The sequence below is a fragment of the Pyrus communis genome, chromosome 7 (assembly GCF_041283825.1).
Source record: "Pyrus communis isolate YQ-2024b chromosome 7, ASM4128382v1, whole genome shotgun sequence".
In the NCBI taxonomy this organism is placed as follows: domain Eukaryota; kingdom Viridiplantae; phylum Streptophyta; class Magnoliopsida; order Rosales; family Rosaceae; genus Pyrus; species Pyrus communis.
In genome coordinates this window covers 6,178,869-6,202,477 of record NC_142571.1, presented here as the reverse complement: position 1 = coordinate 6,202,477, position 23,609 = coordinate 6,178,869, and the positions used below count along the sequence as shown (strand labels likewise).

The 23,609-nt window shown below is 37.6% G+C and overlaps 2 protein-coding genes and 1 non-coding gene across 5 annotated transcripts; 2 read left to right on the top strand and 1 right to left on the bottom strand.

Annotated features, from left to right (window-relative positions):
• The first annotated feature begins 2,542 nt into the window (after nt 1-2,542).
• On the top strand, nt 2,543-7,425 carry LOC137734598 (UMP-CMP kinase 3). Of its 2 annotated transcripts, none has more exons than XM_068473834.2 (10): nt 2,543-2,698; nt 3,872-3,933; nt 4,174-4,237; nt 4,711-4,828; nt 5,276-5,432; nt 5,552-5,632; nt 5,759-5,866; nt 5,946-6,017; nt 6,616-6,668; nt 7,186-7,425. In XM_068473834.2, exons 2-9 carry the CDS (start codon nt 3,904-3,906, stop codon nt 6,622-6,624), a joined length of 639 nt encoding a protein of 212 aa, XP_068329935.2. In that variant the 5' UTR covers nt 2,543-2,698; nt 3,872-3,903; the 3' UTR covers nt 6,625-6,668; nt 7,186-7,425. The 2 variants fall into 2 exon arrangements, with proteins under 2 accessions (XP_068329935.2, XP_068329936.2); XM_068473835.2 differs by having other exon boundaries at nt 2,602-2,823.
• Nucleotides 7,426-7,678: 253 nt separating this feature from the next.
• On the bottom strand, nt 7,679-9,506 carry LOC137734599 (uncharacterized). Of its 2 annotated transcripts, XM_088697797.1 has the most exons (3): nt 9,471-9,506; nt 9,214-9,397; nt 7,679-8,111 (listed from the first exon to the last, which is right to left on the bottom strand). In XM_088697797.1, the coding sequence occupies exons 2-3, from the start codon at nt 9,379-9,381 to the stop codon at nt 7,716-7,718; spliced, it is 564 nt and encodes a 187-aa protein (XP_088553923.1). In that variant the 5' UTR covers nt 9,382-9,397; nt 9,471-9,506; the 3' UTR covers nt 7,679-7,715. The 2 variants fall into 2 exon arrangements, with proteins under 2 accessions (XP_088553923.1, XP_068329938.2); XM_068473837.2 differs by lacking the exon at nt 9,471-9,506 and having other exon boundaries at nt 9,214-9,463.
• A 1,090-nt stretch (nt 9,507-10,596) lies between these two features.
• LOC137734629 (uncharacterized) lies at nt 10,597-17,088 on the top strand. Its single transcript, XR_015964621.1, has 12 exons — nt 10,597-11,118; nt 11,215-11,292; nt 12,015-12,172; nt 12,706-12,781; nt 13,551-13,618; nt 13,799-14,051; nt 14,262-14,396; nt 14,501-14,607; nt 14,740-14,793; nt 14,880-14,963; nt 16,472-16,635; nt 16,946-17,088. It is a non-coding gene; the product is annotated as an uncharacterized LOC137734629 (transcript).
• Nucleotides 17,089-23,609: the final 6,521 nt, after the last annotated feature.

The window sequence follows — 23,609 nt, the reverse complement described above, 5'->3', positions numbered from 1 at the left end:
ATTTCGGGCTATGCTCAATGCCCGAGAAGACTTCTCTCTGTGGATTTGGCTGTCTCTATCTAGCTTATCCTCCCTTATTAGCTAATGGTGGTGGCCTATAAGGGAGAGGTTTGCCCATATGTATGGGTAAACCTTTTCTGCTTGTCTCTTCTACTTGATTAGTTGCTCATATTTCATTTTTTCTTGCCTGATCTGCCTTTTACCATCTAGTAGAAGTAGCAGAGGATCGGGCAAACTTGTCTCTTGGAACCCTTCTTCTTCTGTCCTACTGGTTCTAGCATTCTCCTTCTTTTTCCTTCAGTCATTCTTTTCCTCGAGTAAAGGGAACAAAGGAATCGTTGGTTTATTCTCTGGGCTTGCTTCCCTAATTACTTCCTTGGTATAGCCATCCCTTGGTGTATAGTACTTTAACTCCAGTTTTCTCTGTAGAGTTTTTATTAAGGAACATAGTTTGCTAACCTCTCCTCTAGTCTTCAGAGAGATTTTCTCCATACTTCTTAGTACTTGCACCATAGTGGCTTGCAAATCTTTGTTAGTAACTTTTCCACTTGTCTTCTCAGAAGAAGTCGAGCTCTTTAGTATTGCAGGGTTGCTTAGTAAAGGGAAGTCTTTTGGGTGATTTGCCATGCTAACTTCTGTTGGACAAGAGGGTTGCCTAAACTCTACTTTCCACTTGAATGTTCATTCCTTCCTTCTTCTTAGCATAGCTATCAATGCATCACACTGGGCATGTCAAAACTATGTTCGTACAAGGATCTTGGATATGGTCCCTCACATAGCTCCCTGGGGCTCTCGCTTTTTCATGCTTGTCGGGCAATACTTACTTGGTGCGTTGCAATATGAGTTGCTCGTTAGTTTGAATGGTGCCCTTGTAGGGCCTTTGGTTTAGGCCTTGAGGCTCACAATCAAAACTAACAAGGATCTGAGTGTGCCATTGTTATCTTTTTGTATAATAGATTGTTGTATAGGTGTAAATTAAGTTGATTACTTGCGTCACAAGCTACTTAGACTTCTTGTTTATCAATGGATTGTCACATGTGACTTAAGTCTGTATAAGGTTCTTTTCTTGCCTTGTAAACAAGGACCTTTAATTCATAGTATTGTATATCCCAAATGAAGGGAGTTTAGGGCCTTTCCTACCATTTCCTTAATGAAGGTTTGCTTTAATGAAAACATGTTCATTAACTTATCCAGATTTGATTACAAATGAAACTTTTGGGTGGAAAACAGTTGAAAATGATTTAAAAACATGAAGGAAAATGCATTAAACAACAGATCTAAATATGTAAGTACAAATAAAAGAGACCCGGGCAAGAATTAACCTTGTCAGGTAAGGTTCAACTTCTTGCAACCACTTCTCTTTGTGTTTATAGGGATTTATATACTTAGGGGGATGAAAAGTAAATAAGTTTTACTAGAGGGAATCTATACTATAACACTAAGGGAAGGTAGCAGAGCTTTTAATCTTGACAAAAGATGGCTTTCTATGGGGGGAACTACGGTTAAAAAGGGCAGAATCTGGGCAAAATTTAGCTTTTTGGTTTCTCGCTTGTTTGAGAGCAAAGTAGGATGTCTTTTGATTGATTGGTTGAGTGTTCTTGTCTATGGTGTCCTTATCTGCTTTTATAGACAATTTGGCGTGTCCTTATCTGCTTTTATAGACAATTTGGTCCGACTGTCCAAGCTTTACTTTTAGCTGATGGCTTTTGGAGGGCAATGAGTCATCACTTATTTACTCATCCATGCCCTTGAAATGTGATTTTTGCTGATGGTGAGGTGCCCTTTGTCACCCATCACTTCAAACATAGGCATGTGGCCTATGCCTTGTTGGAATGACTTCCAATTCCTCTAGGCCCTATCGACTTGTCCGAGTCCAGTCTCCTCTTTGCCTTTGTATTTCTAGGCCTCCACCATTACAAAGCCAGTGTCAAATATAAACCCAAACAAGTAGGACACAAACATATTTTAGGATTTGCAGCCTTCATGAAGCTCTAGATTTGTCTTCAATAGATAGTGGGAGAATTGTTGGATAGAGAGAGGAGAAAATAGAAGACGGTGAACAGGGAAGGAAAAATGCAGGGATTCTCTCCCCTTCTATTTGAACGGTTACGGTTAAGCCACGTCAAAATCTTATATTGATTTTTTTTTTTTTATAGAAATAATAAGACAAAGATCAATATGTGAGAAGAGGAAGGGAAAGGGATAAGAATAGAAGATGAGAGAATTTTACTCCCAAATGTAGGGAAGGAATTAGTCTAGAAAGAGGAACTTTACTTGAGTTAAAGATAAGAGGTTTTCGGAGGGAAAAAAAACCCACACAATTCTCTGGAAGTGCCACGTCACTTTTGTGTAGGACTTCCTGCTGAGTTTACAGCAGGGAAGTATTGTTCTAATAAAATTCTAATTAAGCTTCCAAATCACTCAAAGAAACCAAATAAAATTATTTAAAACACCAGGCAGGCTTTAGCCGTTATAAGTACGCAAACTTTTTCCCATGCTTTTGGAAATTCCCATTTTACCCTTACCGACCAAAACGCTCAAATTGAGGCCTCATTCACATTCCCTGCAGAGTCATTGGCCTTCTCCCATTTCAAAACACCCCACCTCGCCCCCCTTCTTCTATTTAAGAAAATCAGAGCCACCGCATCTCCCAAAATTTCAGCTCAGCTCAGATCTTCGCACCAAAATTCACACACAGGTATGGCTTGTTCTCCATTCGTAGTTTCGATTAGCATTTGATGCAATTGAAATAGGTTCTGATCTGCGTTTCTGGAATCGAATTCTTTTGCTCCGCATCATGTTTATTAATGCTTGATTTGACTGGTAAGCGTCGTCCCATTTTTTTTTATTTCGATAGGATTTTTTGTCTTCGGTAGTTTTTTGAGCTCGCATTTGATCGGGATTTTGAATCTTTTGCGTGGATCTGATCGGTGTGGTTTTGAATCATCCGTGTCTATTTGGTTTGGTTTCGTGGAAGGGAGTGCAAAGTCTCAGGATTTTTCTTTTCTGTTTATTCATTTGAGGTTGTTGATTGTGTATGTGTGGATTTGAGCTCGCATTACTCGGTTGAGTGTTCGATCTGAGTCTACCTGATGCTTTGATATGAATTTTCGTTCTTTGTTTCGTTGAATTTTGGCCTTTCTATTGTCTGATTGCATATATGTTTTGTTAGATCTTGACGTAGTTCTGATTGGTGTTGAATTGATTCATGAGGAAAAGGGAGGGAAAGGTTGAGAATAAAGTTTTGAATTTATTTATATGCCGATTATGGTGGAGCTTGAGCATTAGATCGAAACAAAAACTTATTTTTTTCCCTGCATGCCTGGTTTTCTGCATCCGAATTGATCATCGCTGTTCGTCTTTGTTGGATCTATGAATAATTGAATGAATGAAGGATTTGAATTGAATGATTTTAAAATTATGATGGGAAAAATCCTAGTTTTGACTTCTGAGATATTTTGTACATTTGTTTGAAAGTTTTTAATCACTTTAATCAAATCTATGCTTTTTGTTAAATTTTCGTATTTTACTTTGAACAGGTAAACTTTACAACAATGGGACTAAAATTTGATTCTGATATGTATGGCCTCTGCTTGTATAGATCATACAGTTTAGAAGGTTAAAAGATACTTTACGAAGGGTAGTTTGGACTTAATGGGAGTTTTATGGTTCAATTGTGATGCACAAGACGGTGGCTATTCAGGCCGCTGTGGTGGAAAATTAATATATTTGTATGTACAAATGCATGCATAGATGTGCCGTGTGTACAAGAGAGTTTGTTAGCACATCAAATATTTTTGCAGATTCAAGCATAATCATGGGTTTTTGGTCTACCTAAGGTTTTACAATTGCAGTGTTTTGATTTGCACAGATAGGATATTCAGAGACAATTAGTTGGTGCTCATGGGTACAGTTGTTGATGACGGAAAGAAGGTATATCTTGGGTTTTGTTTTGATTGAGGTTTCTGAAATCATGCACGGTTTCTTCTGGAAACTTTGTCAGTTAAGTTGATATTTCTAAATTTACTGGGAAATGATATGCTTTCATTTAGTCTTCTCCGGACTCCTGGCGGACGTTATTTTTTTATCTGGTTTCCGTATGTGCACCTTTAACATTTGTTGTTTCATTTCATACTACTTCAAGCTTAAATTGAGAAATGCATCCTACCGCAGGAGGCTCAGCAGGAGGCTCATGGAAGCTTAGCTGATCTGAACCCTACAGTTGTTTTTGTATTGGGTAAGAAAATTATGGAACTAGAACTAGTTGTATTCTAATCATCCTTGTTTTTCTGTGCTGTTAGCAACCTGGGATAAGATCCACTAATCTTGGCTCGTGTTTTTAATATCCTTCTTCTCTCTTTGCTTAAGAGTTCAACGAAAATATGTGCGTGATTTAAGAGTCCTGTATGTCAAAGAGATGATGTTTTTGTATGATAGGTTGGCTATTTAATTTTTTATTTCAGTTAGCCATTATATGGGAAAACTAATTATTGATACGAACCTTAAGTTTGTTTACATTCCTCTCATTTGTTATCGTAGCTGTACTTTATTTATACATTTTGTGTTTGGTTTTTATTTTTATCCTTTTTCCACTAGCTACACTAAAGCCTCCAGTCATTTCTATGGCACCACCCTTCCTTTTGGTTTTTTTTTTTTTTTTTTTGAGGTACCTATGGATGCTCTTATCAGTTGTTTTGTTTGATGTAATAGGTGGCCCAGGCAGCGGAAAGGGTACTCAATGTGCAAACATTGTTGAGCACTTTGGCTTTACCCATCTCAGTGCTGGCGATCTTCTTAGAGCAGAAATCAAATCTGGCTCTGAAAATGGGTATGGCATAATTGTGTAGTCTACTTTTGGCTTTTTATAGTAGTGGGAGTGGGATACATGATGAAGGTAGCATTCTGCTTCTTGAGTATGGCAAAAGTATCTCCAGTTACCATGAATTCATAGTCACCCAACAGCTTCACTTTTATAAGATTCTGTGTTACATTACTTGAGGGGCAAGGGTGACAATAACGTTGTGGTTGGTTGCCTCTGTTGTGTAAACTGATCCTGTATCACACCATTTGAGTAAAAGAAAGAGAATGCTCAGGATCAAAATTAGCTTTTTCCAATACAGTTAAACACTAGAAAAAGTGTTTCTGCAGAAGTGTCTTGTTTTATGTCCTTTTGATGAAAAATGATTGCAAAGTTAGTCTAGACTCTGGACTTTGTATGCCCATCAAAAATTGTTTTACATGTCTCATGTAACAATACTTTTTTAATGGTTGACAGGACCATGATTTCGGATATGATTAAAGAAGGAAAGATTGTTCCTTCCGAAGTAACAATTAAACTTCTTGAACGAGCAATGCTGGAAAATGGTAATGATAAGTTTCTCATTGATGGGTTTCCCCGTAATGAGGAAAATCGTGCTGCATTTGAAGATGTGGTGAGCCCTCTGGATAATCTTTCGTTGTGACTTAAGTACAGTTTGTGGTAATTGACTAGTTTTCATAGTGGTTTATTTACTTGTTTAACCAATGGTAAACCGTGTTAATGATTTTGCAGGCTAAAATCGAGCCTTCATTTGTCTTGTATTTTGACTGTTCTGAAGAAGAGATGGAGAGGCGGCTTTTGGGTAGGAACCAGGTAAAAATATGATTTTTTTTCTTGTGGAAGAATTTGTATATTGTCTTGATATAATGATATCATCTCTTTTTGTTTCCAAACTAATTATGTTGATGTTTTTGTGTTTCATTTGTTGGGCCAATGAAGGGAAGAGAGGATGATAACGTAGAAACAATAAGGAAGCGGTTTAAGGTTTTCCAAGAATCTAGTCTCCCTGTGATAGAGTACTACAACTCCAAGGGGAAAGTTCGGAAGGTAATTCTTCAATTGGTTTTACTTATTTCAACAATATAGTCTTTCATGTTTGTTGGAATCATTGTTGTTTCACTCTCAGATTGATGCCAGAAGGCCTATTGAAGAGGTTTATGAGTCAGTAAAAGCTATTTTTGCACCAAAAGATGAGAAGGTAAATGGCCATAGCCATTCTTTGATGGAATGCTTTATCAAGTTCTGGATGAAATGGTGTAAGATTTGACCGGGAAGGGAGTTCATGGGGGGTATCTTTTCTTACTGGTGTGGTTTTGTAAATATAACTAGTGAAACAAATGCTTTAGGATTGTAGTAAGCTTTTCTAGAAATCGAGGAATTTGAATGACCTAAGTGTGATGTTAGTTTTAGATTGATTATGTTTCCACATCAACTAATTGTAATCACAATTGTGGCATACCAAATTGATCACGTAAAGTAATCAATGATCAGAATGTAGCTGCCAGTCAAATGCTTAGTCATAAAATGCAAACTAGAACTAAGTATGAACACAAATTGGTGCTATTAACAGTAATCTGTCTCTAGCATTAACTGGACCTGCATCAAGAACAGAAATCTAGATGCACATTTTACATTGTGGAATCTAGCGTACCGTGACTCATCTGCACATTTTGCGTGTCATTGACGTCAACTTTAACTACATTTAATAAGAATATAGTGTTGTTTTCCCCCCTCTAGCATACATTTGAATATGTGTATATTTTCCCTGTCATTGACGTCAATTCTTGCTGTTACAGGCCGATTAATTGCTGCGGTTGTAACCAAGATTTCAGATCCTATGTCTCTTGAGGTAAAACCTTCATCTTGAACCACAAGAATAAGAGTTTACATTACGTGGTTTTGCTTCATTTTGCACATAAGCACACATTCTCCTTTTCACTTTCCATTTGGGACCAGGAATCTAAAAACTCGAAATAGAATATAGGAATGGAATATGAGAACCCAATTGACAGACCCCATATGTCTGGAATAAAGGCAACAATACCAATAATGCCGATGATGGTGTGTTTTCCATCTTCGACCGGGAATCCGAACTATTCTTGTCACTTTGAAGGTTGATAAATATGATATTCTCACACTACTCAAAAATTTGTTAACAGTGTGCGTTGTTTAAAATTGGTTTGTGATCATTGGCCGGAAAACAGACTTCCCAAATCAGCTGCTTTGCAAACTGAGAGTACTTTCACTGAACATGTTCGAATGACCATATAGCCCATGTTTCGTTAGAATCGCCAAACCTGTCCGCACATTACGTATAGAAAATTACTGTTTTCACCGAACGCCAATATTAACGTTTTCTGTTTCAGGTGATGCAATTGCCGGCTGCATATATTATATTCTTTGGCAGGTTTATTCCTGATGCTTGCTTACTACAGAAGGTTGTATTATTATTCTACACAATTGAGGTGTATCCCTCTACTCTCATATCGTCATTGTATTCTATCTTTAAGATTTATAGTGATAATTGTTCGAATAATGTTCCGATTCGAGTTTGATGCGATGCATTTTTGGTTACTCTGCGAATAAAGAGCTCAAATTACATAAAATGTTGAAGGACACCAATCGAGTGATTCACTTGGAAAGATTGTTCATGTGAGGAAGTCAGTTAAATGTTGCGTGGTATGTAAGGCGCCCTGTTTGGGCGTTGCGTATAATATAGAAAGCATATTTACTCGTAAGCGTTTTTGTTAAAAATGGCTTTTATTTGAAGCACTTTCTTCTCAGAAAAGCACTTGGAAGTGACTTTTGAAAGCTTCTCCTAAAAGCACTTTAAAGCAAAAGACCCGAGAGAGAGAACAATGAATACGAAAATGACAATGAAATTGATGCTTAGGTTCTAAACAAATATGATGCCATTATCCTTAATGGTATCGAGAACGATTCCAAGCCTACCCTCGATCCTCTCATTCTTTTTGGGTTCAAAAGACATTGCAAACACATCAGCATCCTTGCACCTCTCTGCAATCAGGTTTCCTACAACTCGACATGCTTCGTTATCGGTAAGCGATGGCAACGAATACCTCAAATCCTTGGAGTTTGTGCTGGCCACGGATATCACTTTGCTGGTACCCCTGTGCATCACTTTGGCATGGATGAATCGTTTTGAAAAGAAAACATCCAGTAAAAATGGCCTCATGTACATATCTGTCCTTTGACTCCATGATTTCCTATTAGGTCTATTTGCAGCCTCGCCTCGAGATCTCCGGGTCCATGCAGCTCGAATGAAGGAATCCTGAAAAACAAGCAACAGAAACTCGAATCCTGTTTATCCGTTTCAGTGGTTGAAAGTTTAACTGAGGAAGCATTTGACTTAGCAAATCAATCACGACTGACTTGTAAAACTTGAACTAATCGAGGCCATAGTGACTATAATAAAAGACCTAAAGATTTCTACTTTGTACAGGGGAGAAAAAGAAAATAGACAACGGATAATTCACAAGTATAACAGAGTACCTCTTCCAATTTGGTCATGCACCTATAGTTTGTAGCAACGATTATTTCTCCGAACAAGCATGAATAAAGGGCCTCGTAAACTAAAAAGGGTATTTGAAGTTGTTGAATGGCTACCCTAAGGGAAAAAAAAAACGATGAAGGGTTGCCTCCAATACAAATTTTGCAAGGGGGAGATAATGCAGGTGAACTTTGTCGACAGCAAATACCATTCTTTAACTTGTAAAGTAGTTCTAAATTGTCTACGAATACTTCATGGTGATCGATCTTTCTAAGCATCATCTGTCTCTAATTTCATTTCCTAATCGTTTGGTTGAGACATCAAAATGTGTTATTAAACAGTTGCTCCGACATTCATATACCAAATAGTTGAGTTCCACCATAAGATCAATGTCGACAAGATTTATCTCAAATGTGCCAAAACCAACAAATCCGTTTCAACTACACAACGCAATTGCAAATTTCCACAGATAAAATTGGTCCATAACCGTAACCAATGTAATGTAATAATTCGATTACCAGTGACCGAATATAGTCTTAGAAACCACTCGCTTGTTACCCTAGTAATGTCCTCCATTACGGTTCACATTTCCCACACACAAATCCTTCCTTCCCACAACAAACTCGAGATCTATAATTTCCAAACATTACAACTTCCATTGTCCTAGTAATTTCATCAAACACCTTAGCTGCACTAATGGAAACGGGTAACCCTAAATTATGCATGCATTGACAAAACACGATTCAATTCAAGCCATCAGATCAGAAAATCAATGGTTGCGAACAATTTCCAACATTTTCCTAATGGTAAATATTGGGATTCAGTATAAAAAAAAAACGTCAGGTAAGAAAAGAAAGAGAAAGAGGAAGTAATGGAAGCTTGCCTTGTTGGGGGTGTGAATGCGATTAGGAGGGCTTGTGGTGCAATTGAAGGAGACGCCGAAGTTGGGAAAGGAAGATGCCCATGAGAGCCGGCTGGGTTTCACCGAACCACTTCCACAGGGGTTTGACAGCGGCGGCGGCAGAGGAGGAGCTGATGTGCAGCAGGCCATTCAGAGCAACGACGAAGGTTTCTTCCTCTCTTACTAAGCGGATGAGTACTTTTGCAGGAAATCCCACGTGTGAGGCACGTGGGGAGGAAAGGAAGATAGGCTTGGTGGGAAAATGAGGTTGACATGTACGACAAACTAGGTTTTAATTTGGTTCTCTACTTTTTTTATGTTTGTTAAACATTTACTTTTAGTTTTTTTTTTTTTTTTTTTTTTTTCACAGTTTTGGATGAAAAAAAGCTAAAAACACAAAGTTGCAAAACCCAACTTTGAAAAACCATCTTTTATTTTTCACATCTGTTTTACATAAAAATTTATTAAACACTATTATACTGTTTTATTTTTTATTTTTTTTTCATAAGAACTTTTACAAAAAAATTTACCAAACACTCTGCTACTTTATTTCATAACTGCTTATTCTCACAGCACAACAGAAATAGTTTTTTTTTTTCAAAATAAAGCAATACCAAACCAGCTCTTAGTAATTTGGTCTGGTGGTTACCGTGGTTTTCATCTTTACTCATAACTGAGAAATTTTAGGTTTTATTTTTTCTAAAGGTGAATTTGAACTGAATTATGCTAACCTATTGTGAAGCTTAGTCCACTTTCTACCTTTAGTATAAATAATATCATTTGTTTGAAAAAAAAAAAAAAAAAATCTACCTTGCTAGCCATGGGCCAGCTAGTTCATGTTCTACTCTCCATAAAATGAGGATGAACTTACATGGTATGGCGGCACACCTGTTTTTTTTATTAATTTATTATTATTAAATAAATGAAGGATTCAAAATTATTATAATAATTTAAAGAAGGAGAGTATAGAATCCGAGATGAATAGGTGAAAATCCAACATTCTATCCACTAAGATGCAGGATTATTTCCATTGTGGCATTTCATATAGCTGTCTACATAATACTCTACCATATTCGGTAGATATTAAAAAACAGAACTGCTCAATTAATCCGTAAATCTTATTAATTTATAATATTTATGACACAATAACAGTGCACTCGTGTTATATAAATTTGGCTTCAAAAATTAGCCTCACCTCATCAGTATAACGATGTATACGGATATTGGTATGTCCGCTCCTGTAATGTATTAATACAAATTAAATTACCGTGTAATCCTTCGAGGAAAAAAAGTAACTACCCAGAATTTGACACGTGGACTTAGAGCAGATCTACCCAGAAACAAGAGGAAAAAGAATTAAAAACTGAAATGGACCGGTCGCGTCAATTAAGCAAAAACCGGAAACAGACTCCCCTGCCCCTCTGTTGCAGTGACTCTCCGCTGCAAACACGAAGAAGAAGAAGTAAGAGCAATGGAACAGCAACCGAAACGCCGTCGTTCTCCACGATGCGCACTCCCACACAGTGCTTCCGAGCTCTGAGAGATATTCGCCCCCTTCAATATACACGAGCAAACGAGAACCGGAGTCACAGCGACCCCAAATGTTGCCGCGCAGGTTGTCCGCCATTTTCGGAGGCCTCGGTTCCAACGCCAAGGCTCTGACCAGCGACATCCTCCCCACTCTCAAGCTACAAACCGATAAGGAAGTCTACAGGCCCGGCGATCCCATCGTCATCACCGTCGAGATTTCAAATCCTAGCAGCAATGACGGTTCGGCTTACTCGCTCTTGATTGAGCGCCTAGGGTTTGAGATCAAGGGCATTGAGAAGCTCGATTCGCAGTGGTTCGCCACGCAGAAACAGGCCACTGGATCCAAACAGAGGAGAGGTAGAATCAAAAGTAGATAAAGTGAACGAATTTTATGATTTGATTGCCTTTTTTTTCGTTATTTACTTGTGATTTTGTGTTACATGAAACGTTTAGGTGAATATGTGTTCATGGAGTGCTCAACTCCTGCGCTGGTTACGAATCAGATTGTTTCGCCCGGGGGTACAAAATCATGTGAGTAATTAGTTGTGATGTTGTTTTTGTGTATTTTGTGTTGTAGATGTTAGGACTTAGGATTTAAATGGAGAAATATCAAACGAACTATCGTATTTGTTAGAATAGGTAGTGTCTTTGTTGTTCTTTTGACTGATAAATGCATTTCATCGAAGTTGGTTCTAATTGCTAAGATTGGTCTTAAGAATGAATAAGGTACTGAGCTAGGGAAGGTAGCATTTTCTCTGTAGTACTAAACCAACAAGTCGTGTAAATTAACTAAAGACTAGTATTATGAAGGAGTAGGTGATTCTGCCAAAGTAGCACATTACTTTCGACAATGAACACCTTCCTTGGCCAAGAATTCAACTATGATGTTCAGAAACCATCCCCTATCTTAATCAACTGGGAAACCTGCTCAAAGAATAAACCAGATGTTTACATTAGGGAGGTGGAAAAGAAAGAGGAGAGTAAGAGAATGGGATTGGGATTGGGGGGAGTGGTTCTTGAGGTACTTAAGTGACATTATACAAGTGCTTCATTGAAACAGAGTTCTGCTTCTAAACTGAATTTAGGCTACTGCTTTATTGTTGTCAAACGAATGGTAACGCAAACCTGATCTGTTGATAATAAAATTTGAAAGGATGGTGACATGGAGCTTTAGCTTATCTGAAGAAGAGAGTTTATGTAGGAATTGTTTTGGCCTAAACTTCGTTTCTGTTAATATTCAATGTTTTCTGCAGATGTGGTGCGGTCGTTGCTGGCCCCTGTTATACCACCATCGTACAAAGGTGCTACCCTTCGATATATGTATTATGTTAGAAGTACAATGTCTGGACAATGGCTGATATTGGAGAATCCCCACTCTCGTGGAGAATCAGTGAAGGATTTTCCTGAAATGGTTGGTTTTATTTGACTTATCATGATGGCTGTTTACATGACTTTTCTCCTTTATGATTGATTATGCACTTGCTTTATTGAATTATAATTATTTCTGCCTCTGAATATGATAGTCTGCTCATTTTGCACCCTGATAATTAACATTGTTTTTTAACAAACTTTATACATGATTATGTTGATTGAGAAATGGGCTTGTCATTTATAAGAGTGAAATCTGGTTCAAAATATACCAAAGACTTATCTGTAGTAATCAGTATATGCAGGAATCAGAAACTTTTATTTTCATCCAGATTCTGTTTTAAATGTAATGAACACTGTGTATCCGTGGTCGTCATTATCAAATATATGCTTAAGTAGAGTCATACATATGCATACATACATAGAGATTTGTGTCCATGTGTGAGTGTGAATCTGTGTTTAGGTAGATATTGGTAAAAATACCTCTGCCTGTACATGCTAGTCTTTTTCATTTTTTATGTTGAGGTGATATGTCCACATTTTGATGTGTGAACCTCATCAACTTTAAACATCCAGGAAGCTCGTGTTCCAATACAAGTATGGATCACTCAGAAAACCAGTGGATTGGGAATGGAAGAAGGTCAAACAGATGGTGAGTATAACTAAATCTGGGATGTAAACCTGTGTGCCACTGCTTCTCTCTTGGAAGCTCTCTTTAGGTTCAAGATACGGCTTTCAATAAATAATTCAGCCTGAAATGTGTAATTTTGAAGTGAATTGGAGTGACCATTTGCCACTGGTTTAGTATTAGTAGTTATGATTATAACTAAATCATAGTACAATGCATCAGGCTTGGCAAATTTATTGGAATTGAGCATTCTTATGCATCTAGCAGATCAGTTATGAGAGCCTTATTGGACCCTCTATGTTATTACAGGGCATCTTCTGTACTAAGTGAATTTTTTAAATGGAACCATTACAAGAAATTGGAACTATCAACTTGGTGATGGGATAGAATCAATTTTAGAAAAATGTAAAATATATCTTTTCCAATTTTTTAAATGTAGGTAAGATCTCTGTCAATTGTGTAAGAGTAGTAATGAATTTGTGGTTTACAGTATATAAATGCTGCAATTCAAGCCCTTGAATACTGCTCATATTCTGCTTATAATACATTTTTGTATTTTTTTCAAGTAATTATCCTTGTACTACTACCGTGTAAAAGATACTACTGTACTAAACTATGTCTTATTTTTTGAGTTTCTGCATCTTAATCTTTTTAAGATATTTTTCTGTCTTTAGATATATCCATATATCTGTTTGGTTTGATATACATGTTTGTTTGTCTATAAGTTAAGAAATAATAGTCTATGCATGTTGGATTATGTTTTGAGATATTTCTGTCATTTATGTGTTTTCAGGGATTGTGCCTTCTGCAACCATCCAAATGGATATGTATTGGAAAGAGATGGATGGCGACTCTGATTGGGTAGGCTCATACTATGACAATGTCTTTCTGCATTTATATGTTTCTAGGAATTGCATTTCTTTCTTATGCAAAGTCAGTATAGAGTTCCCTATTTCAGCAATATTTGTCTCTTGTAGTTTCGAAATAACAAATGTACTCATCCATTTTATCGTTAATAAGGCGAACTAATTTATCTTACAGGTGAGAGCAAATGACATATATGATGGGGTTGAAGAAGGTTATGAAAGCTCAAGGGATGAGATCTCATCCGTTTCTTCATACAATCCTATGAAAGAACATATAAACAGAACATTTGGAAGTTCACTATCCTTGCAGTCACAAAGGTCTTCAAATAAGGATAGCCCATATCTTGAAGGAAAGCGTACAAATTTATCTTCAAATCTAGCAATCCCACGACTCTCTGTGGCTGAAGTCTTATACGATACTGGTGCTGGTGAGTTCTGTGACCACCTAGAAAAAGCTTCAAGTCTTATGTATTGAGCTTGTCATTGCTGTGCTTATTTCCAAAATAGTTTCTGTGGTATTTCATCCATTTTGTTGAGTTATAGTTCCTTTTATATTGTTTAGTTAAGATTGCAATTTCTTCAGAATTTCCTTACAAGTCAGAATAGCCTTCTAAGTGACAAATTAATTTGTCAAACAGATCTTTCATTGCCCCTGAATTCATCTACTATTGGCTCTCCAAGCCAGCTGCAGAAGCTTACAAAGCGTCTTTCTTTGGATGATGAAGCAAGGGCATCTTCTTCACCGGCATCTGGAGTTGTTGAAACCTTAGCATGTAAGTTAGTGCACTTCTTGTTCTTCTTATACATCTTCTATGCATTGGTTTCTGTTTTTGTAATAAGTCCTTGAAAACTAATTTTCTGCAAATATTTTCTGCAGCAGAAGGCTTCATTCGAGGCAGGTCATACAATATCAGGCTGGATGACCGAGTTCTGCTTAGATTTTCCCCAAAAAATTCTGATTCCAATTATTACTTCAGTGATATGGTAATCTCATTTCTTTATGGTTTCTCTTCTGCCTTTTTTCCATCATTTTCTTTCTCTGGTTTTTTTTTTAGTTGTGAATTCTCTCTCTCTCTCTCTCTCTCTCTCTCTCTCTCTTGCTCTCCATGAAAATAGATTGGTGGAACTCTTACTTTCTTTCATGAAGAAGGAGCTAGAAGATGCCTTGAGGTAGTTGTAATTTACAAGTAATACTGAAATCAGTTACAGTGATTGGTAAAGGTTTACAGTTATCACTGACGGGCTCTGTTTTTCAGGTTTCTATAACGCTGGAGACTTCAGAAACTATTAGTCGGCGATTTGTCCATCCTTCTCGGAGGAATTCTCCCACAATTACAAAGGTATGACTTTTTATTTCTAGCTGTCAGTTGAATGGTAAGTGCATCAGAATCATACCTAAAAATAAGCCAGTTTATGGAAGTTTTAAGGACTGGATGTTAAAAGTTAACATCAATAGCTTCTAGTATCTGAGATTAGTTTTGTTCTCTTTCCATGTAAGTTTACACATGCAGTTGACACACACCTTAAGATACTGAAAAGGGAAATTAATAATGGAAAAAAAAAAGTGATGTAAAGCTGTTGCTTTTGGGATGTGAAGTGGATGAATGTTTTCAAAAATTCCAAAACCACAAACCAGCCTTACATGAGAATTGGTTAATGAAATCTGGAAAGAATGGGCTCTCATTGGAACTCATTCACAACCACAAGAATTTTGAGATGGTTCAGTGTTTATGTTCTCATAATCAAGCTTTTTCTAGGGTCATTGAGAAGTTTCTATATGAGTGTTTTCTTCAGTTTGAAGGTAGTCTTTTTTATTTGCTTAGGAAATATGTTTGAAATACTAGGCCAACTAGGAAAAGGAGACTTTTAGAAACAATAGCACGTTTCATTGTACTTGAGTCATACCTTGGTAAAAACATAGTATGAAATCTTTGGTCTGTCGAAGGCATGGTTGTGCTGTGTGGTTCTCTTTGATGATGTCGATTTGATTCATGTAAACTCTGCTCTATGCTGTATTAAGGGATATAGTTTGCTATAAAAATACTTAAGAATAATAAGGGTTAAGCAGAGTAGGTATGATGGGTAATGGTTTAAACATGAATCAAAGTTGCTGTGGGTTTGTATATTTCTGTTTGGTCATCAACTAGGTTTTGAGTTTTTGGGTGTCATTTGAATGCTGGATTGTAATGAAGGGGTGCTGTTCTTTATTGTTTACATTAGCATAAGAAAGGAGTTGCAGAAGCTCGTGTCATATGAATGCTGGATTGTAACTAGGTATCCCAAATGAGGAAAGCAGGAAATATCTATGGAATAAAGCAGTTGCAGAACCTTGTGTAATGGATAGAAATTATCGTAAACCAAAACAAATTTACCAAGTTTACTTCCTCTCTCATTTATCAAAGGGTGCATGTAATTATGTACTGTGGTTGGTCTTGTTGTGTCTATAATGGTATGACAGTAAAACTCAGCCTGTCATATTAGTGAGGTCGTATGTCATTTTTATCAAAGTCATGTTGCCAACTCTGCATATTGGTCTATAAAACTACATTGTTCCAAGTTATAAATCCTAGTTAATTTAATTGATTATAGAGTACCGACAAATCCCATTTTTATATAGCCAACCCCACTTAGTGGGATAAGGCTTTGTTGCTTTTATATAGGGTAACAACAAAAAGCTGATTAGTTGTTGTGTCAGGACAAAGATCTGACGTATTATGTCAGACGGAAATAATCAGGCCTCGTTGTGAGCTGAGATGAAAGTAATATGTGAAGGCAAATGGAATTTTACTGGTTGCATAGTTTGACGATTTTGTTGTCGTGTTTACGGATCTTCTTTTTTTTTTATCAGATTCAGAGTGATCATTATGAGGTCGTTGCGGATTTGGTGCAGACAAGTTTTCTTTTCTCCATTCCCATGGATGGGCCTATGTCTTTTTCCACTCCCCATGTTTCTGTACAATGGGAACTTCGATTTGAATTTTTTACCACTCCGAAGAATGTGGATTGGACTAGGTATGGCCGACCATGTGGAATCATCTATAAGCTTCTTATTTCTTTACATGTTGATTAAAATGCAGCAGGAGGTTAACATGTTAAGTTCAGGATTATGAGTTTTATTTTCATAATTAGTCATGCAGTTCTGACATGTTTTTTCTGATTACACGCTAGTAAATTTGCTTATTAAGAAGAAAATAAGGTTACAGCAAGTGTCAATCGAATGTTTAATAAACTCTTGTATGTGCAGTGCAGTCATCAAATGTAAATGTACCAAAACATGTGCTAATTCAGATGTTTGCAAAATCTTGGATTCTTTTTACTCCAGGTACGAGCATCCTCTTTTGATAGAGGGAAGAGACAAAAGTGAGTGGGTCTGCCAATCACCGTGCATGCACCTCCGGCTGTGGGACCCACTGGTCACGCCCGAAATGAGAAGTCTCTCATTGGAAACCTTGCGGGTGCATAACTGAAGGTAAAAAAAAAAAAAAACTGTCATCTGAATTCGAAGTAGCTTCAAGAAACCCTTGTATATCAACTGTCAAAATATTTTGATGTACTGCTTTCATGCGTTCTTCTGTTCATTGAGACTTTTAAAGATGGTTACTCGTCAGCTGAAAACATGAAGGTGTTGACCCTTTTTATCTCATAAAATTAACTGGTATCACAAAATATATTTCTCATAAAACGAACTTGTATCAAACATATGATCACCACTTAGAATGATGTTTACATGTTGCAAGGTTTTTGTGTCGCACAGGTTGTGATGCGTTGAGCCGTCTGAAATTCAAAGCAACGTTTAAATTGTGGATCAGGACCTATAAGTCAGATTGGGGCCCTGGTGGCTCTGCCGCCGGCTTGTTCCTCTGAAGAAAATCTCCCGGGAATGCTGATTGGAGAGGTCGGAAGTAGAAAACAAAGATGATGAAAATGGACTCTCGTAGCATAGACTTGTACTTTGTAGCATTGGAGATATACATTTTTATGAATATTATTTTGTATGTTGTAAAGTTTGATCGCGTTGAAAGGGGCTGTATATTTGTCAAAAATATGATTTAATTCATTGAAATGAAAGGAAGAGAGAAAATTCATACATCTACAGACAAAACAGGGATAAATAATTGCATTCACAACGTTGGTGTCCTCCTTTGATGAAAGCCAGCTTTTCAACTCTATCGTAGATTGCTAAGACCATGTAACCGTCCGGATTCAAAGCAGATAAGACAACCGTGGGGAGGCAACTCCATAGGTGGTTAACTGGTAGCCTGTAGTGCAAGGGAATCGAAGCCATCGCTTGGTTGAAAGGGTCGAGAACAGTTATAGCCTGTCGACTTTCATCTAGCAGATCTACTGTTGCCAACCAGCTATAGTTTCCACCAGAACCATATCTCTTTCTGTTTCGCGGTGGTGGGTCCTGTGGTAGCTCAATGTTGTCGTAGATTTTTCCTTCCGAAATGCTGTACAGCCATCTCTTTCCTTCCGTTTCTGAAGGGATTATGAACATGGGAAGTGCCTTGCGCCAGCGCTGCGTAACATGATCATATTTTTTTGCAAAAGCCAGCCACTCCTTGCAAAACGCAGAGAAATGGACAGGTCAATGGGTTCGAACACCATGTTCAGAATCGAAAAGAGAGTGGGTCCAACAAGAGATGCCCATTCTGCAGATTGGCGACTTCTGATTCTTCTTTTGTAGGTGACAGCCATGTTCTTGTGAAGGGAAGGGCAATACAAGGCTTTGGGACAAGAAGGAAATTGGAAGAAACGATGGGTGGATACATGAAACAAGAGGAAGATCCATATAACAAGTAAGAAGCTTTTAGTTCTCAAATAACCAACCTATTTACATGTGCCACGAGTTTATCAAATTAGTCGCCTATAATTAAGGATTCCCAACACTTATAGTGCAATCTATTGGAGGATACCACTTCTGCAGGAGGAGCTTTGGAGTCACGCAAAAAAAGTACAAAGCATATCTTGGCTTTCACTCCTCATTCCGTCTTAGCACCCTTGTTCAAACTTTCACACAATAAGAGTACGGGCATAGAGTTGCTATCATACTTACTCGCTACATCCGCTCAATTTTTAGCACAGAGGTGAACAATTTTAGAATTTTTCTTCAACTCTTCTTTCAACGATGAAACAAGTTCCAGAAAACCAAAGGGAATTGCTTGCAATGAGTGCACTTGCAGGTGCAATTTTAGAAGTTTGCTTCAGTTTCTTCATTTAGTGATGAAACAAGTTCTAGAAAATCAAAAGTAATTGCTTGCAATGAGAGCACTCGCAAATGCCTCGTTTTTAGTCATACCTAACTTATTGCAAGCAAAGAAAATGATTGGACAAGGGGACAATTGTCGATAGCAGAATCAATTGCAAGTATTCTTAAAGATAGGCCAGGCAACGACCCTATAAAGTGTGGGATGAGTAGGAAATAGTTGACTGCATCATCATTTCCATCAAACAGTTTTCTGGACAAAGTTCTAGCAAAGGTAAAGAAAGAGACCCTGATTGGAAATCATATTCTTTGCCAATGAAAAAACATGAGTGAAGGAGCTTGCATTTTGAGTACTCTGTTGAGAAAGCTTCACCCACCGAGGCTGCTGGAGTGAACACTTGGGCAGATCTTATCTGTGTGTACAACATCTTTATCCAATACCTAGAGGCAGAGCAACACTTGAGCACTGCAGAGTTGGCTCAAACTCTGTTGTTTGCCAAACACCTTGGTTTCCGTTAAATGTTGAAGAAGCTATCTTCTGTGCAAACTTGTTCCCAGTTGGGATACAAGGACTAATAGCAATCCGTAGGCTTCATATGTCGTCATCTCTTTGACAAGTCTAGATGTCTTGACGATATAAAGAAGAAGGTGTTGGATGCAGTGAAGGATACATATTTGATTTCCAATGATGAATTTCTTGTGGTGAGAGGGGTTAAGGGCTTTGAGGGGCTTATGCATATCACTTTCCTTCATCCTTTTAAGCAATCCCTTGAATTACCGTATGGATTGCTGCCTGAATTAAAGGATGAAACCTTCACTCGAAAGAAAAAAGGCATGCATAGCACATTGGATTACCGTCTGGATCTGAGCTCCAACTGCATGCTCTATGGAAGTCATTTTTGCAGCCAATATGTCTAACCAACCCCTCGCTATCGTCCTCGGTAGCCCCACATATGCAGTCGACTTGGCCAGTATACCTTTCATAATGAAATTGAATATCGGCTTCATAAGACAAGCCTTCCCGAACCATCTGATCTAATACTATCTCGACATCTCCTAATGATCGAACTTTATTCGGTATGTTTTATGTGTCTTTGAGCCCCTCAAAGCCCTTAACCCCTTGCACCACAAGAAATTCATCATTGGACATCAAATATGTATCCTTTACTGCATCCAAAAACTTCATCTTTAAATCGCCAAGACATGAACTGTAGATGACGACATATGAAGCTTACAGATCACTATTAGTCATTGTATCCTAACTAGGAACAAGTTTGCACATAAAATAGCCTTCTTTGACATTTAACGGAAACCATTTCACAAGGTGTTTGGCAAACAACACAGTTTGAGCCAACTCTGTGTAGGGTACTGGATAAAGATGCTGTCGTATGTGTTCATTCCGGGAGCCTCGGTAGGTGAAGGTTCCAGAAAACTGTTTGATGGAATTGATGCTGTAGTAAGCTCTTTCAGACTCATCCAACAATTTATGGGGTCGTTGTCTTGTCTATCTTTGAGAATGCTAGCAATGGGTTCTGAAACTTCTGATGTCGACAATTAAGCCATTTTCCAACCATTTTCTTTGTTTGCGATGTTATAGTTAAGTATGACTGAAAACGAAGCATTTGTGAGTGCTATCATTGCAGTCAAGTCCATTTGATTTTCTAGAATTTGTTTCATTGTTAAAAGAAGAAACAGAAGCAAACTTCGTAGATTGTTCACCTTTCTAAAACCTGAGCGGATGTAGCGAATAAGTATGATAGCAGCTCTATGCTCGTCCTTTCGTTGCCTGAAAGTTTGAAGAAGGGTGCTAAAATGGATATCAGTTCTATAATTATGTAATTCTGTACATTAAAACTGTATATCATTTCTATGTGTAACAAACCAAATACGGTAAACATTGATTATCTCAATTATGTTTGTGTGGTTTTTTTTATGGCGCATGTGATATCTTGATTATGTTCGACATGCATGTCTTATGTATGCTCTTGATAATTTCTTAATAAATTCTTATTAGAGCAACTCCAGCGTGGGCTGGTGCTCAGGGGACGGTGGACCAAATAGGGCCAGATAGCCCGGCCCTGAAGCTCCAGAATGGGCAGCCCGAGGGAAAGAGGAGGCCCGAGCTCCAGGCCCGTGAGGAATTGCTAGCCCTAGAGCCTGAGTAGATGTGACGCAAGGGCTGACGTCATCCTAGCGTCAGCCCAATTATATATATTTTTTTTGTCAGGCGCGTGCGCCTCTCCAATGTGTGGGGGCGCGTCAGCCGACAGCTTTTCAGCGTATGGGGTCTGTGTCGTAGTCTGCCGAGGTTACCGTTGGGAAGCCATGTGGCTTCCCATGGTCCGTTCGATCTCAACGGCTCTTTAAATTGGACCGTCCGATTTGCAACGGTAATAAAAATAAAAAAATCTTATTTAATATCAACCGTTGGATCTGAGATCAACGGTTAATATTATTCTGCTTGATAAATAAATAAATAAATAAAATAAAAAATAGTTTTAAAATTAATAAAAGTTACCGTTGTGACACGTGACACAATCTGGAGTGTTGAAATTCAATTTTTTTTTTAAATCCAACGGCAGAGATTAATTAGTTCAATAAAAATTAAAAAAAAATTGTAAAAATTCCGAAAAAAAAATCTGAAATTTTTTTTAAAAAATTGTTTTTACTTTTTCTATAAATACCTTCTCATTATCATCTACCTTACACCACAATTTCATATTTTCTCAACTACTTTCAATCAAATTCCTAACTTTCTCTCAAAGTTTCAATCCAAATTTTTTTCAACAAAATGCAGGTACGAATTGGACGCTTCTTGAAGATATTGCATTGTGTACTAGCTGGGTTGAAGTTACTCATAGTTCATTTACGGGTAATGAGATGCAGTTGCGAGAAATGTGGAGTCTTATTCATACCAATTATCTTGAGAAAATTGGTGGGAAAAGAACCAAAGAATCGATGCCCAGTAGTTGGAAATTACTTAGCCTAGTACGTGGAGAGACGCCTTGGCACAAGCCAGTAATAATATTTGAAGTGGGGAAAATTACACGGATCAGGTAACAATATATTATTTATTTGTTACCTACTTTCATTATAATTATTTGTTTGTATTATTTATTTGTTAACTACTTTCATTATAATTATTTGTTTGTATTATTTATTTGTTACCTACTTTCATTATAATTATTTCTTATCCCGCATTGTGTATCAATTTCAAGCACAAGCTTCGTATGGTGCCAAAACCAAAACCAAAAATAAATCATTCAACTGGTGGGAATGTTGGAATATTGTTAAAGATTGTCCTAAATTCAAAGTTGTGCATGTTGGTCCAGAAGTTTTCATGAACAGCACCCATCTACACTCTACACATGATCATGACTCGCATGTTCATGAAGATGAAGCAGAAGAAGTGCCCGAAATGCCCCCCCTGAACAAACGTTGGGATCGACCCGTTATCCAATTAGGCCTGAAGGTAAGAAGGCTTCAAAAAGAAAAGGGAGTGCTTCGAAGAATGATTATACAAAGTATATGGAACAACTTGCTCGCCAAGGTGAATTGACTTTGGCGCGGGAAATGGCAAAATTTGAGGCTAATAAGGCTAGAGAGGAGGCAAATGCTGCAGCTGTTGAGAGAGCATTTCAAGCTAATGAGATAGAAAGAGACCTACTTAGGCAAGAAAGGGAACATGTTAGAGAAGAAAGAATGGCTCAACGAGATCGTGACATTATGAACACGCCTTTAGAAGGGAAGTCTCCAAATTGTAAATATTTTTGGAAGTCGAAGAAAGCAGATGTGGTGCGAAGGAGGCGTGCAAGAGAAGCGAGAGCAAGAGGAGATGGTCCTAGCACGACAAGAGAAGATCATCCTAGCACCACAAATTGATTAAATGATGATGAATAGAGTACTTTTTGTAATCGGAGCCCATAATTTTCCAATCACTTTGGGTTGTAATTTCTTATTTATTGAATAGAGTACTTTATGTTGTTTCCAATTTATTGATTTTAGTACTTTATTTAATTTGGTAATTTTTTTATACTAAGAGAATCTTTATTCAAAAGACATTTAAACACACCAAATAAAATTACATAAACATACCAAATAACAAAAAACTCACTAAATGAACTATAAGAAACACACCAAATAAAATTAAATAATCACAAAAAAAAAAAAAAAAAAAAAAAAAACACACTAAATGAACTTAAGTATCTTGAGCTTGTTTCAATTCCCACTGGTGCTCTATCAAATCAATTTGCCGGGCATTGTGCATATATGGCCTTTGAAATGTAGTATATCGTTGAATGATCAATTCATTGTAACGTCTATCCCTTTCTAATGGCTCATGTTGCACGGGTTCTTCGGTGGCGTCATGAGCACAATATATACGTGTTCTTGAATTGTTCATCGTGTTTGGCTCATATTCATCAACGACATCATAATCGTACTCATCTTCCACAATTATGTTGTGAAGAATGATGCACGTCATCATGATGGATCGAAGCGACTCTACATCAAACAATCTGGCAGTACCCCTGACGATCGCCCAGCGAGCTTGGAGGATACCAAAACAACACTCCACATCCTTCCTGCACCCTTCTTGACAGCTTGCAAAGTGTTTTTCCTTTGCACTTCGTGGATGTGACACTGTTTTGGCAAATGTTGACCACCTTGGGTAAATGCCGTCTGCTAGGTAGTATGGCCCGTCATACATACGTCCGTTGACGTAGTATGTGACTTTTGGTCCCTTTTCTTGCAGGACATCGTTGAACATTGGGGATTGGGC

What these genes read in the sequence shown, in the direction of transcription:
- LOC137734598 (XM_068473834.2), top strand. Translation starts at nt 3,904, where the DNA reads ATGGGTACAGTTGTTGATGACGGAAAGAAG. An exon ending in TACAGTTGTTTTTGTATTGG is followed by an intron (nt 4,238 to 4,710) that starts GTAAGAAAATTA and finishes TTGATGTAATAG; the next exon opens with GTGGCCCAGGCAGCGGAAAG. An exon ending in GGCTTTTGGGTAGGAACCAG is followed by an intron (nt 5,633 to 5,758) that starts GTAAAAATATGA and finishes GGGCCAATGAAG; the next exon opens with GGAAGAGAGGATGATAACGT.
- LOC137734599 (XM_088697797.1), bottom strand. Translation starts at nt 9,381, where the DNA reads ATGGCCTGCTGCACATCAGCTCCTCCTCTGCCGCCGCCGCTGTCAAAC. An exon ending in GCATTCACACCCCCAACAAG is followed by an intron (nt 8,112 to 9,213) that starts GCAAGCTTCCAT and finishes CTTGTTTTTCAG; the next exon opens with GATTCCTTCATTCGAGCTGC.